The sequence below is a fragment of the Coffea eugenioides genome, chromosome 8 (genome assembly GCF_003713205.1).
Source record: "Coffea eugenioides isolate CCC68of chromosome 8, Ceug_1.0, whole genome shotgun sequence".
In the NCBI taxonomy this organism is placed as follows: domain Eukaryota; kingdom Viridiplantae; phylum Streptophyta; class Magnoliopsida; order Gentianales; family Rubiaceae; genus Coffea; species Coffea eugenioides.
Genome location: NC_040042.1, coordinates 35534614 through 35550947, shown reverse-complemented (window position 1 = coordinate 35550947; position 16334 = coordinate 35534614). Strand labels below are relative to the sequence as shown.

The following is a 16334-nucleotide window of genomic DNA, read 5'->3' as shown; positions in this document are numbered from 1 at the left end:
AAAAAGGTTTTAGAAGTGTATGGAAATTTGCAATAAATTGCTCCTATCTGTTCATCTATATTCTTCATCCTTCGAAATTCACACCATTGTTGTGTCCTCTCTTCATTCTTTAACAGACTGATGATCAATTTTGTGTAGAGAGTGGCAGAGAATCTTTGTATCATAGTTTGATAGCAGTGATTTTTTACAATAAAGGAATAAAGATGGGTTCCTCACAAAATGTCAAGAACCCTTTAAAAAGAAGCTTTGAAAGCATGAATTCCATGGCTAGAATAACCAGTGAAGCCATGGATGTTGATAAAAATCAAAGCTTGATGCCAACGAGGTATGTGTTCCATTTTTAAGTAATTTTTTTCTTTCAAATTTTCTGCCAATTCCTGAATGTTCTTGATTGATGATCGGGCTGGTTTTGCTATGCATGCATTTGTTGTAGCTACCAAGTTGAGATTTTTGAAGTTGCAAAGAGGAGAAACACAATTGCAGTGTTGGACAGTGGTGCTGGGAAGACCATGATTGCTGTTATGATGATCAAAGAATTAGGCCAATCTCTCAGGCTTAATGGTGAAAAGAAATTAATAATTTTCTTGGCTCCTAGTGTCCACCTTGTTCACCAGGCATGCCCCCTTCACTGTTAACCTCTTGCTGTTTTATAGATGTTGCTTTCGATGATGAAGTAAGATTAAACTTCTTGTTTTTTGACTTGTTAAAACTGGGTTTATAAATTTCTGAGTCTTCCAATGCTAATTATTGCTATTCTTAATTTGTTTTAGTTTCCTGTTAAGTGCTTGTCTTGCATTATGTGTTTTTTCTAGCTCGAGGACATTTTAAGTGTAATCTATGGCTTTTGGTTTGCAAAGGAGTATTTGGTGCCCTGTAATGGGCTAAAAAATTGATAATCTTTAATGTATATATTATTCATGGGAGCCCTTGAAAGAACTAAGTTACAACTTTTTGTTTAATTTTCTTTCTTTCGTATTGTTTGCTGTCTTTTTTTCCTCATTTTTATTGCATTGCAGCAATATGAGGTAATAAAATGTCACACAGAGCTTGAAGTTGAGGAGTTGTTTGGGGCCAAAGGTGTTGATGATTGGCATAAGGAGACCTGGGAGAAAGCAATCAATGCACATGATGTAAGTTGGATCTGCTTAATGCTGTCTTTATGAGAAAGTTTTTCTCTTTGAGTAACTGGTGTTACCTGTAGAATTCGGTTCCTCTTGGGTGTATTCATTTGAATAATCAGCATGATTCCTCTACTGAGTGACTTAACATTTTGGTTCTACCTTAATATAGTTATATAGATTGAACCCAATCAATGTATATATATTTGCTCTATTATGAGTATGACATAGGAATTGCAGGTTTATTATGTAGAACAAACATCTCTGCTTGCAGATATGAGTTTGGTGGACACCATGTTCGCAGGAGCCTCATAAGGGGTTTCACCCTGAATTGATTTCGAAGTAATGCCTGAATTTCATCATCTTCTATATTTTGTTAGCGCAATCAGGTTGATAGTAGTGAAATCAGTTTTTAAGGAACTGAACAGGAAGCAGTACTGCTGTCTACTGAGTTAGATTCTCAACACTCTATGGACTTCATTAAACTACCATGCATATCATTGATGTTAAAGAATATCTGACTTGTGAAATTAACATTATGATATTTAAAGTTTAACACTGTGAAAATTATCTGTTACTTTCCTTAGGTTATGGTTATGACACCCCAGATTTTATTGGATGCTCTGAGGAAAGCTTTCATGAGTCTGGATGTTGTATGCTTAATGATTCTAGATGAGTGTCATCATGCCACTGGTAACCATCCTTACACAAAAATAATGAAGGTGAAGGTCACTTCTTATTATTCTATTGAATTGTTTCACTCTTCATGTATTCACCCTCCAAATGGTTTTATTAATGGGGGAAGAGGCTGGTTGTGGTAGCCACCTGATGTATATTTGGAACCAGTAATTTTTGAACACATTCTGAGTAATTTTGATTTGAGGTCCCCTCCCTCCCTTGGAAAAGGTTTTCTTCCTAAAAAAAAAGCCAATAATAATAGGTTATATATATATTTTTGCACCCTTGCTCTCCTGAAGTTCTCGTATTCAGACTCTACCAGGTGTGCACCGCATCTTCGCCTCCTGCTCTTCCTTACACTCTCCTCTCCCAAAATAGTTTTCAAAATAAAGTATATTCATCTGCATTTTCTTGAATAAATCTTTTGAATTAACAATCTGATTTCTCCAATTTTTCCTTATGAAGGACTTCTACCATGATAAATTTAGAAACAAGCCAAAGATCTTTGGTATGACTGCATCACCAGTAATTAGGAAAGGTAGTTGCTCATTTTCTTTCTTACATTTGCTAATAATTTTTTTCCATTTGTGGAGCTGAAATAGATTTTTTTTAATCTATATTTTTTGATTGCCATATGATGAAGATTGCATTTGCTGAATATGGTTCATCTTGTCTTGGAAGAGTGCTAACATGTAGTTCTTCATGTATTTCAGACAATTTATCTGCACAATTTTGTCTATTGATTCAAGGGTACAAAATTCTAGAATTCTAGACTTTTGCTATTGATGGCCTATGTATATGGATGCTTGATACTTGGTTATGGGTCATTCTGTTGTTCTCTTTGTGGCAAAAATGTGCTAATATCTAGTGCTTCACATTATAAGTTCTAGAACTTCTAAACTTCATGATTTAACCTTAGATTTGCAAGTATTTGTAGTAGTGTTTTCCTCTCGTTTGGGCCCATGATCAACAGTCTTTCTGTTCTTTACATGAGTGTGAAATTCTTTCTGCGAATTTCTCCATCTACATAATCTCTGTGTCAAAGGATTTTTTGATTTTTTTTTTCAACGTTAGAAAGCCCTTTTTTCCCCAACTACAGGAAACAAATAAAACTTTGGTTATTTAATTGGGTTATCAAGTACTAGTGTTATCCTAACAGATTTAATTTTAAAGATGATGGCAATTTTAGCATTTTAGGAAAATATATTTTAAGTCTATTCTCTTATCCATTTAACCTTTTGCTTAAATAGCTATGCTGATATACTAACTTAGCTGACACTTTTTTTTTTATTCTTGTTCCATTGAAAATAGTTTCCTCTTTAGATCAAGCAAGTAGCATGAGTGTTTCCCAAATGAACAATAGTTAATCTTCTGACTTGTTCTTCCAACTCAACAAGGAACTTGAGCCTTTGTTTCAATATTTCTGGTGCACTCAGTCTCTTAGCTGTGACCGTTTTGACTAGATAAAATGTCTTTCTTTTTCTAGTTGTCTTGCTTCGTTATCTGTTACTTGTTTTGGTAACTATTTTGATCAAGGTTTTCACTTGTTTTGTCTATTGTAATTTTTGGTATTGCATGAGTTTATGTGCTTCATGACACCAGGTGTAACATCCACCATAGTCTCTGGGCGGCGAATATCAGAACTTGAAAGTCTTTTGGATTCCCAGGTAATGTTTCAATGTCATTGGAAGATAGTATTTATCCTGTCCAGGATACTTGGTTGGTTAACAAATGTAATGTCTATGCAGATTTATGCAACAGAGAACAGGGCAGAGTTGGAGGAATCTGTCCCTTCTGCAAAAGATGTTCGTAGATTTTATGACCCTCCATCATCAAATTTGGAATTGGAAACATTGGAGGCAGAAATTGAGCATCTACGAGAGAAGGTGATACCATCTGCATAATATGTACATAACGAACATTGCATACGGAGATAAATAAATGTGCAGATGCATCTAGAAGAATACACCCCTGCCTGTCTTATTCTCTCCTTCTGCACAACTAGTTGGCGCTGTATGGGGAGATGCAAATAATTTCACCTCTCACCCTACATCCTGCTCGGAGATAGTCTGGTTTAACTTTTTCTACTTTATCATCTCTAAGACTTGAGTGTTTGTCAAGGGCATTCTCAAGTACTGAGAAGCGTACAGTATTCATTGTGAGTCCTTGAGGCAGGTTAAGGTGGTTAGTTTCTGATCCTTTCTTTGGGTGACCAAAAAAAAAAGAAGGAAATATAAGAATTCCAAAGTGGTCATTAACAGGAAGCAGAGAAAGGTAATGCAACAGAACCTTGGTTTAAATCTGATAGCTACTCTATTACTCACTAGCCAAAGTATATGTTATGGGGCCATCAACACAAATGCTAACATGTTTGTATTTGATTGAAAATAAGGCAACATCATTTGGCCCATTTCTTTTGTTTTGGTGAGTATTCAGTGTATTTAACTTGGATGGTTAGTATTGTCTTATGTAGCAGTTATTAAAGTGCTGAAAAGGTATAGATGGTTCCCATTGTGTCCCAAGTTCAAAAATCCAGAAAGAAATGGATGCAAGTTGTTGGTTCAATGTTGGTTATATTCATATGTACAATATTAAAATGGAATTGGCTGCATGAATGTGCAACTCATTCTACATGAACAAATGGCAGTATTATTTTCTAACCTGCCTGACGTTTTGCTGTTCTTACCCTTTCTTTCTTTCTCCTTACATTGGACAGTTTGATGCTGCTTTGCTTGATTTGCAATGCTCCCTCCCATGCCAGTACAAAGACATTAATGATAAAGCCGTGATGTTTCAAGAGAGGTTGTCGAGTGATTATGCAACTATTTTGTGGTGCCTCGACAATCTTGGCCTTATATGTGCATATGAGGTAAGCAGGTCCGTACAAGGATACAATTTGGTATAATGTATGAAAAGTATGAAGTATCTATAGATTTGGCAACTTTGTGAACGTCATTTGCAGTTTTAAGTCAGTAGTTAAGTTAGGTAGGATAATGATCATGCAAGTTCAGTTATGTGAGTATTTCAGTTTGTGACTTAGGTTTTGTTTGCTTTTGTTTGAGATATTTTGTTTGGTGTACTTATTCCGTATTATTTGCATGTATCAAATCAAGAGCTACCATTTCTTCTTCATCTTTGATTGTTTTACTGCACCAAGTTTCTTATTTGCTCTAGCTTTATACATGACTGCAAACTTGATTATGGTTTTAGAACTCAAGTTCCTTCTTGTGCAGGCTATTAAAATCTGTATAGAGACTGCCTCTAATGTTAAGGAAGAGTGTGAAGCTTTCTCATCTGAGAAAGCTTCACTGCAGTATAACTATTTTCTTGAGGAAGTACTATCAACAATTCTGAAATCATTGCCTCAAGGTAATGTTTTGACTTTATTGGATATATACATATGGAGGAAATCTTGATTTTACTGCCTGCTTGCCTTTTTGGGGTCATTATTTAGTTAGCCCCTTCATCATGGATTGCAGGTAGTATTTTCCATGACACGGTATAGGTGTAAGGATTTATCTCCTTTAAGCAGTGTGTTCCTGATCTTAGTGATTGATACTTGCATCTTTGGGGTGGATGGTGGGCGCTCAGATGTTGAGGAAGGATATACCTTCTTCAGAAAAACTTTTAGTGCTTAGGAATTGTGATCAAACTCTAAATATAATTAAAGTAGGATATGTGGTGGAGAGCAGTTTTTATGGTTCTGATATGAGAGGAAGACTGAATACATTTTCTCTTTCCTCCTTTCAATTTATCCTCCCATTCCCTCTGATGTACATGTCTCCAGGATTCTTTGAGTTTTGCTGTATCTTTTCATTAGTTGTTTGTTTACCTGTAAGAAGCACTATGAATTTGATTTTATGCAAGATTCTTGAGCCCCTTGGGAGCATACTGTTGTAAGCTGATCTTCAAGAGGAATTTAACAAGAGATAAGAAGCAACTTTTTCAATCTTGTAGTGAAGTTCTTATTCATGGGCCCGTTATTTCTTTAGCCTGTGCAGTAATGCAATAAACTATGCTTGCAAAAAGATGGATGTCTTCTCAATGAGCTTATCTTTTCTAAGTGGTTTACAATAATCTATGTCTTATATTATTGTAATGTTTTGACATACTAATGCCTTTGTGGTCTTTAATTATGTGAATATGGCCAGTTTTGAAGTTTTTGTATAACCAGTTAACCATTTCTAGTTACTTGCCTAATTTTCTCTGAAAGACTTAAAACCTTCCTTCTTGTTTCTTATCAACTCTGTACGCAGTCAAACTCTATCTAGTGTCTTGCGTTTTGACAGTCTTTACTTTGGCGACTCATTTTTGTTGTTTCTTGTTATTATGCTAGAGTAGTCCGAAAAGCATATAGGAGTATACATTTTCTGCTCCACTTTAGTTTTTGATGTGACAATTTCTTTCATGTGTCCTTAGATCACGAGAAGCTTCTAGGTGTTGGATATAATTCTTCAGCTACTATATGTAGAGGCTATATCTCTTCAAAAGTATGTGAGCTTTTGGAGATATTCAGATCATTTGGGTAATACTCTGATTCCATTACTGAATTTTGAAAATATGTTTCAGCATTTATATTTCTCTTTATTAGTCCTTTCTGCATCATTTTCTGTTTTATAACCTCCTTTTTCTCCAATCGCAGGAAAGATACTAAAGTGTTGTGTCTCATTTTTGTTGAAAGAACTATAACAGCAAAAGTACTTGAGCAACTCATTAAGAGAACTGCATGCTTGTCTCATTTTGGGGTTGCATACATGACGGGAAATAACTCATTAGTTGATGCATTGGCACCAAAAGCTCAGAAAGAAACCCTTGAATCATTCAGAGTTGGGGAGGTCACCAAAAAAACTGTTTATGAGTTTAGATGAAATTATTGCAATTGTGGTATTGATTACTGATGAGTAGGACATTCTTTAATAGGTCAATCTATTATTCTCAACTGATGTCATTGAGGAGGGAATCCATGTACCTGACTGTAAGTTTGTTGTGCGCTTTGATCTACCAAAAACAGTTCACAGTTATGTCCAGTCACGTGGACGAGCTTGTCAATTGGGCTCTCAATTTATTGTCATGCTTGAGAGGTGAAGACAATTTTCTCTCTCGCCTCCAGATTTCAAGATTTTGCAAAAAATAGCACTGTTGCTGAGACTGAATTGCTTTAGTCCATTCAGTGTAGTTTGAGTCTTTTAAATTGCAGGGGGAACATCAGACAAATGGATGACTTGTTTAACCTCATTAGGAGTGAATTCTCAATGAATAATACGGCGGTAAGCAGAGATCCTGATGCTTGTGTTAAAAAATCTTGTCTTATGAAGGAAAAAGATACATATCTTATGAAGGAAAAAAATACATATGTGGTGGAGGCAACTGGAGCATCAGTTGCTGCAGATTCAAGTGTTAGCCTCTTACAGAGATATTGCGACAAACTCCCAGGAGACAAGTATGTATACTTGATATTATCAAATCTATACAGACGAGAAAACTCTGTGATTAGGGGATGGTTTCTTGATGTAACTTTTTGTATCTTACTTGGATCACTAGTGATGCTTTTTGGCAGGTACTTCACTCCAAAGCCAATGTATCAGTACTTACTGGTTGGACAGTCATATCAATGTCAATTGACTTTACCTCCAAATGCAGCATTTCAAACTATGACTGGCCCTCTTTGTAGGAATACTCTTTTGTCCAAACAGCTTGTGTGCTTGGAAGCATGTAAAAAGCTGCATCAGATGGGGGCTCTCAGTGATCATCTTCTTCCTATCAGTGAAAAGCCTTCCCAAAGTAGTTCCCACCCAAATTGTAAAGCATTAGCATCAGGTGCAGGTATATTACTTATGTACCTTAACTGAATGTTTAGTATAATAGTGCCTTTTGCTCCTTAATAATAATTCTTCCATGGTTGCACTCTCTGTTTGTAATCTTATTTAAGATGCAAAATTTTCCCTTCCCCATAATTTTGATCTGTCATCATCAAAGACAATGTTCATCAAATAAAAAAGGGAAAAACATAGGGGTTTTGTTTATATGTGGAAGTGTGGAAAAATAGGGATTTAGATACCCATAAACATACAAGCCCTGCAATGCTTAGAAGTCACAGTGAATAAACTACTGACACATGAATTGAATTCCGAAAACATTTTCCATGGTGGGTAAAAACTACAAGTAATAAAGATGCACTGAACTACTATCATTTTTTAATGGGACTTAAGTCATGCTTCACCCTTATCTTTACTTGTCAGATGAGAATTTCTCTCCGATTAACTATGGATGGCTTACTGTATTTGATTGAATAAACTGTCCTGAATCATACTCCACTTTCTAAGATTTCTACTTGTGCACTTAGCTTAGTCTTTTATCGAGCAGTGCCTGCTCAACATGGTCTTTTACCTCTCAAAGTTATGAAGGTATATCCATCTATTTTGCTTTTAGGAACAACAAAGAGGAAAGAATTGCATGGAACCACCTGCATTCGTGCGCTGTCTGGGACTTGGGGAGACAAGCTTGATGGATTTGTTTTTTACGTATATAAGATAGACTTTTCTTGTAAAACTGAGCAACTTTATTCCAGCTTTGTTCTTTTGCTCGAGTCAAAGCTAGATGATGATGTAGGAAAAACTGAAGTGGACCTGTATCTAATCTCAAAGTTTGTCAAATCTACTGTTTCTGCATGTGGCCAAATTCATCTTGATGCAGAACAGGTTGAACTCTCCTTCACTGAATCAGGATTTTTTGGCAAAATAACAAGCCTTTTTCTCTTCTGTAGCTAAATGCTAAAAGTCATTTTACTGTGATCAGGTGGCAAAAGCAAAATGCTTCCAAGAATTATTTTTCAATGGGTTATTTGGTAAATTGTTTATCAAATTGTCTGGAGAAAGGAAGTTCCTCTTTCAGGCACAGGAAACATTGTGGGACCCATCAAACATGTATTTGCTTTTACCCGTAGAGTTGTTAATCAATTGCTCTGAGCCCTGGAGAATAAATTGGGGAGGAATTGAATCTTGTGTTTCAGGTGGAATTTTTCAAGAAGCATGCTTGGATAAGTGCTGAACGGTCGAAAGCAACAGGAAAAACATGTTAGTTCATAGACCTGATCCTGATGGAAGTGATGCAGAAAGCACAAATATCATCCATCTGGCAAATACATCAATTTCCTTAAATAATCTGAAGATATGGTAGTTGTGGCCATCCATACTGGCAGAATTTATTCTATTATGGCAGCAGTCGATAATACATCAGCAGAAAGCCCTTTTGATGCCAATTCTGATGCTGAACCATCAAGTTATTCATCGTATGCTGATTATTTCAATAAAAAGTAATTCCTGTCAAATTTTTGATCTCTCTATCCTCCTTACGCCATCGTCATATTTTTGCCCCCCCCCCCCCTCCTGGATAAAAGACTAGGAAAACTTATTGTATTGCAATTTTTACTCCTGTTCAGGTATGGAATTGTTTTAGTGCATCCTCAGCAGCCTTTGGTGCTGCTAAAGCAAAGTCATAGTTCACACAACCTTCTGGTGGATTTTAGAAATGAAGGTACATCGCCTCTTGCATTTCTTTTTTCTTTTTTTAATTCTTTTCGTCTTGCTTGGAGAGATTTTCATACTTACACTATCTATCTTGATAAACCTGGAATTTATAGTAAAGGAAAAGGAAAATCATTGAGAACGTAATCTGCTTTACTAAGCACTTAATTCTCAAAGTGCTTGAGGTTCAGAACTTTTGATTTTTGCAAATTTCATGTATCTCCTTGATGCTAGTTCGTATATGCACTTATGACATGGACTAAAGTTCCTTTTTCTAGATTTTTTGTTGGTTCTTTTTTTTTTCTTATGGGGGGAAAGAACTTGCTGAACCTGCCTGTGCCATTTACTGCTTTATATAAGTGAAAATTTGGAGCTTAAATGCCACTCTCTCTCTCTCTCTCTCTCTCTTCGTGTGAGCTTTGTACTTAAGTGAGTTTTCTTTAGGTCTAACTGTTTACCAGTGTGGACCATTCTGTGAAGATGAGACACGAATGGAATTTAATTTTTCACTTAATTTTCTTATTTGTGGTGCTTTTACCTTTGCAATTGCATCCGATGTGGTCTAATGCTTGTGCAGAATGGAGAATATGACCATATAGGGCTCTAGATTCTCCTTCAAGAAACAATCCATGTTGATAATGTTATCTTCTTATACTTAAACCAGACTGAAACACAAACTTTTGGATATTTACTTAATTCCACAATATTATTTCTATACTTGATTGACAAATCTCACAGGAGAAATTTTGCTTGAAAAAAAAAGGAAGAAATCATAGTTCTGTTGGTTTCATCTCACAGGAGAAGTTTTGAGCAGTTGAAGATGAAGCTGGTTCAGTTTCAATCTAAATCTGAAACCATCTGCAGTTACTCTCATGTATTTCTAAGAAGTCCTAAATAATTAGTTCCTTGCATGCATGCCTGAGAGCTACTCCACATTTTCTAATTCGCATTCTATTGAGCCAAAAGTCACAGTTTCTGTTGAATAATTTGATCATTCTGTAATTGTTAATATTTAAATGGATATCTGCCATGATGACTGACCCGTCAAAATTCCAAACAACATTTACGTAGTCCGCTTAAATTGTGTTGGGTTGGAAAATAGAGTTCGTTTACTGGTTTTATGAAGGTAATTCCTAGTTCCAGAGAACTAGTAAACAAAGTTTTAGTTGATTTTGGCATATAGATGTGCCTTGTCGAAGTCAATTTCACAGTATCTTCTGGATAAGCAGGCACTTCACGTGGAAAGAAATTGCATGGTGACAGTAGGATGGCTGTTGAAAAGCCACGATGCTATGCTCACATGCCACCAGAACTTCTAGCCAGCATTGATGTCTCACATGATGTCTTAAGATCATTTTATTTGCTACCTTCCATAATGTACCGACTGGAGTCTCTGATGTTGGCAAGCCAGCTCCGAGAAGAGATTGCCCTGAATTCTCAAAACATACATATAGCAAGCTCGTTGGTATGTGTCGCTGTTACATTGGGCAAAAATTGTCCTCTAAAATGCTATTAATTCCTGATTTTATTGATGTTTCTTTTCGTAATCAGATTCTGGAGGCTCTTACAACTGTAAAATGTAATGAAAGCCTTTCCATGGAACGCTTAGAGTTGCTCGGAGATTCAGTGCTAAAATATGTTATGAGTTGCTACCTCTTTCTAAAACATCCCAAAAAACATGAAGGACAATTATCTGCTCAGCGTTCAAGGGCTGTGTGTAACTCCACCCTGCATAAATTGGGAACTGATTGCAAGTTGCAGGTACTTCTTTTACTTGGAAATATGTTATCTTGAAGATTTTGTTTATTGCTTATTTCTGCTTGTGCTTGAAATCGTGTCATACATGCATGTGGTTGTGTTTCCCTCCCTCCCTCCTCCCTCCAGCCCTTGCTTTCTGTTTCACAATTGATGGAATTATCCAGAGCCAACTATTCTTCATTTAGGTTTTGCTGACTTCTACTCCTTTCTTAAGCTGTTTGGACTTGGATTCTTGACCTGTTTTAAATCTTTTTTAGTTACTATATATTTTATTGAGCTTCCATTGCAATATTAGCACTGGTTAGTCATCGTTCAATCAGTGGCTGCTGAAACACTGGAGTTTGTGATTTTCACATCCTATATGCAAATGAACTCTAAATACTGCTTAAGTAGTCACAGATGACTTGCACTAAAAGATGATAAATAACAACTTGCATAACTATGATATCAAGTCCTTCCACCAAATTTGGGATAGAACAAAGGTTCTTGGATTTGGTTAACTGTGGTGTCAGATGGTTTCTTTTGAAACTGGAAGTAGCAAAGGTACAAATATAGTCACATGGAAAATTAGGCTGTTTATTTGAAATTAATTCGCAGATGAAGGAGCATTAGAGAAAGGCATTTCCATTTGCTATTTTTGGGCATGATACTAATGTTACTCTTCATCCTTCCTATCTCATAGAGTTGCTAGCATCTATAGTGAAAGGTCTGATCCTAATAAGGTGCTGCCTTGTTACCTGCTGTGGATGGCTATGTGACAGCAACTGCACCATTAGTGAATTAATAACTGGGAGTGGCGGTCTTTCAGTTGCATTCTTAAGGCAAAAACAAAACCTTTCCTTAAAACCAGTCTAAGACTAGCCTATCAACAAATACATCCCTAAGATGGTTTGGTATAGTTACCACACATGACTTCAACTGCTGTTAATGAGAATAGGTATTCATTATGCTAGGGAAGGAAAGCCTTCCACTTATATCAATAAACAATAGAAAACCAGGAGTGGGAACGCTTCCTCCAGCTAGGATGCAGAATAAAAGAGGTGGGTCAGACTTCCTATTGAAAGCTGCACAATAACCTTATATTCATGGATATATTAGGTTTGACTGCTATAACTCTCTTTTGCAAATTCGATAAATGTTGGTTTATCTCTTATAAACCCAGGGGACTCTTACCCAGGGAGTATGAGGTTGTGGTGCATCAGTTCCTTTCCAATAAGTCGTGTTTTGTAAATTGTATAAAAAAAAGCCACAGCCCATTGGGGTTATTACTTTCCAGCAAAGAAAAGCTTTAAACCTTACCTTGTTTTTAGAGAGAGGTTTGGAGTTTTTTGCCCCAACCTGCTAGGGAGCCGTTAGACTGCAGCATGAGGCTGAAAAACGTAATAGGCTAGCACGCTCTGCTGTTGGTCCTTGAGTCAGTTAAGTTGGAAGCAAAGTGTCGGCCCATGGGCCAAATGAATAGAATGATGCCCAATAGCAATACTCTGATAATTTGTTTGATTCTGTTCAAACGTAGAGATGTAGAAGTTCAAAAGCATTCCTAACAATCTTCCTATGTGCTTTTTACAGGAATGACAACTGACATTCTCTACTTTCGGGAGCACAATTTTGTTTTTGGATAAATATAAGATGAGCTAAACATACATGTTATTGCAGTCAGACCATTTATTCGATCTGGAGAAAGAATATTTAACTCTTAACTCTTGTGAAGCATTTTGATGGTTGCTTGAAATATTACTTGTCTGCATTCATACATCAAGATATGATCTTTCCTCTGTTCCTCACTCTACCTCAACCTCCCAAACTCTCTCCCAATGTGCACACCAAAAATGAAAAATATTATAATCAAACGAAGGGAGATAAAGTATATACAAAGTAAACAAATAAATAACTAAAAGTTATTGACATTCTTGCACTATCATTATTGGAGATTGAGTTTGTGGTCGAGGCAGTTAAAAGCGAAACTAATTCTTATCCATCTTTCCTATTGTATGCCACAATTAAATAGAATGTGTTTTAGTTTATTTGACTAAGAAAATGCTTTTATATTTCGTTGCATTTCTTATGTACAGAATTATATACGGGACAGTCCATTTGAACCACGTCGCTGGACTGCTCCAGGGCAGCATTCTATATGGCCTAATCATTGTGAACATGGGGTGGATACAATAGAAGTGCCTTTGGACGGAAAGTTCATTACAGAAGACACTAAAGTAGTAGTTGGGAAGTGCTGTGATAGAGGTCACAGATGGATTGGATCAAAAACAATATCTGATTGTGTTGAAGCCCTAATAGGGGCATACTATGTTGGTGGGGGATTGGGTGCTGCAATTGGGTTGATGAAATGGCTTCGGATTGATGCTGAACTTGAGCCTGCATTAGTTGATGAGGCCATTAAGGTTGCATCTCTTCATTCATATGACCCAAAAGCCAAAGACATTGGAATCCTGGAGATGAAGCTTGGTTATGAATTCAGAGTCAAGGGGCTGTTGCTAGAGGCCATTACACATGCAACTGAACAAGAGCAAGATGCTAGTTTCTGTTACCAGGTAGGATAAAAACTTCAATAATTAAATTATTTCTGTCATTATTCGAATTCAATCTATAATAAGGAAGCTTTTGCATCAATATCGGCCTTGCTGATGTTGTAGCTGAGTTATCTTGAGGTTGTCAAGGTCAAGAGTTTTGTGCCTAAAAGGGGGATGAGTAAATATAGGTGTCATCATTTTTATCTTTATTTCCTTTCTTGTAGACATGGATATTTTCTGTGCACAATTTTCTGATTTTGGTTTTCTGATTAGAGGCTGGAATTTCTTGGCGATTCAGTGCTGGACATACTTATAACTTGGCACCTTTATCAAAATCACTCTGACATTGACCCTGGGGAATTGACAGATCTGCGTTCTGCCTCTGTGAATAATGATAGTTTTGCTCTTGCTGCTGTTAGACAGAAACTTCATCTGCATCTTCAACATTGCTCTGGATTCCTTGAAGATCAGATTTCGGCATATGCTAAGTCTGTGTCTGATCCTTGCAACAGTACAAAGTCACTCCAAGTTACAAAAGCTCCTAAGGTCAGTTTCTAGTTACTTCACTGGCATTTCAATTTTACGATGGCAATTTTGTTTTGTCTTGTATGTAGCTAATTTTATTTTATATGTGTTAGTATCACATGCATATCTTCATGCCCTACAGGTACTGGGGGACTTGGTGGAAAGTATTGCTGGGGCAATACTAATTGACACCAAACTAAATCTGGATGAAGTCTGGAGGATATTTAAGCCGCTGCTTTCTCCTATTGTGACCCCTGATAAGCTTGAGCTCCCTCCACTTCGTGAACTAATTGAGTGGTGTGATTCTGTTGGTTACTTTCTAAAACAAATTTGTACAACAAAGGGTGATTTGGTGAAGGCAGAGCTTATCTTACAGCTAGAAGATAATCAGTTAGTTAAAGAGGGTTGTGGACCAAATAGAAAAATTGCTAAGGGTCAAGCAGCTCTTCTTCTGTTGAAGGACTTAGAGGTTTGTCCTGTAGGTTTTCCAAATTATTCAGGAATTTTTTGGATGTTGTCTAATTATGATCCTCTTACTAACAACAGGAAAGAGGAATTCTGTCTAAAAGGCCAAAAGAAGAGAAAGATGATGTTTCTTGTACATCTTTACCAAGCTCAGATGGTATCTGCTGTTTAAAAAATGAAGGTACTGATCTAAAATTTAATAAAAAGCAGAAGATTATTCAGGTGAATCCAGGGCCAGAGAGTGGTGATCCACAGGGCTTTGATTCTGATAGGCTCAATATACCAGGTACTGTAATCATTGTTCTTCCTGGCTTAAGAGTTAATCATGGCGAGTAACATAGAAGAATATATTGCAAATCCCGGTTCTAGCTACTTTGAATGAGAACCTAAAGCCCCTGTGCCTGTTGGTGCAGGCAAGGCCTTTTATCCCCAATATATTCTCTAAGTGTTTTCATTTATGGTTTTTGTGCAGACTTCCTTGCTAAGTTGTTTCAAGATTAGTTTCAAATAAAATTAGTAGCTTTAGTGGTAAGAATAATGTTATGGAGCTATTTGCTCCGGCTTCTAAAAAGACATGATAGGGTTAGTTAAAGACATCAGAGAACCTGAGGGGGATTATCTGTATGCGCATACTGTACTCATTTTATCATTCTATGTTTGCACAACCTTGTGGTGGAAAACTTACTTTGGAGTCAATTGTTTAGCTGCACGCCTGATGTTTATCTTCTTGGCAGTACTTCCACCAATTGACATGAAAAAAGGAGGGCCACGGTCCTCTCTTTTTGCTCTCTGCAAGAGACTGCAGTGGCCAATGCCTACTTTCCATACCACAGAGCGCAAGTCAAGGTTAGTGAGTGCTGCTGTTTTGGTGATTTTTCTTGATTTGTATCGTACCAAATATAAACATTCCCCCTAGAATAAGTTGAATCCAATTCTAAAGTATTATTTTCTAGTTAGATATAAATATCTTGTACTTCAATCCTGACTAGTATTTCCCTCCACAGATCTCAAATGGTAATTGGTGAAGGCTCTGAGCAGAGAACAGGGTTTAATAGTTTCGAATCTGATATCACCTTGATCATACCAAACTCTGCTACTATAGTAGTCAAAGGAGATCAAAGAGCTGATAAGAAGAGCTCATTTGACTCAGCTGCCTTGACCATGCTTTATGAGTTACAACAACAGAAAAGGATTGTCATTCGTGCACAGTGATTTTCTGTTCTGCCAAAACACTGCCAAACCGATTTTTCTAGCAAGTATATACAAGCGGAGAGTCTCTTCTACTGGATATTGTCACTGAAATACTATGTATCACATTGAAAATGATGATCTACCAAAAATAAGATTTAAGGATTTGGCAGAGTTGGCCAATAAGCAGTTTTCCATTTTGCTTTGAAGAGTGTTTTATAAGCACTTGAACTGGACAATTATTGGCTGGCCCATGAACCTAACTATTATCTTAACGAATTCAAAATCCTACTAAAATCTACTAGTACATTCCTAGTAGAGCTTCAACATTGCAAATTCTTGACATCATTAGTTAGTAGGAAATGGATTTAGAATTTGGGATTTTGATGATAAATATACCATTTCAAATTCCAAAAGAAAAAAGAAAGAATTCAACAAAGCAACTATATAGTATTGACAGAAAACATAGTACACTTTTGTCTGTTTTTGCCCCAGTTTCCAAATCTTGGTGTTTACATGAAAATCTTCTAGGGAAAGTGCATCTGGAGGAA

At 36.6% G+C, this 16334-nt stretch overlaps 1 protein-coding gene across 1 annotated transcript; it reads left to right on the top strand.

Annotated features, from left to right (window-relative positions):
• On the top strand, positions 1 to 15948 carry LOC113779950 (endoribonuclease Dicer homolog 3). Its single transcript, XM_027325748.1, is given in 26 exon segments — positions 1 to 325; positions 434 to 614; positions 1017 to 1130; positions 1706 to 1840; positions 2262 to 2334; positions 3399 to 3463; positions 3545 to 3682; positions 4513 to 4665; positions 5030 to 5165; positions 6216 to 6321; positions 6439 to 6631; positions 6717 to 6877; positions 6994 to 7236; positions 7354 to 7619; positions 8226 to 8494; positions 8592 to 8955; positions 8958 to 9108; positions 9235 to 9329; positions 10549 to 10784; positions 10871 to 11080; positions 13150 to 13626; positions 13879 to 14151; positions 14273 to 14599; positions 14677 to 14881; positions 15330 to 15441; positions 15600 to 15948. Coding segments are annotated over 26 exon segments (5013 nt in total). The 5' UTR covers positions 1 to 203; the 3' UTR covers positions 15808 to 15948.
• Positions 15949 to 16334: the final 386 nt, after the last annotated feature.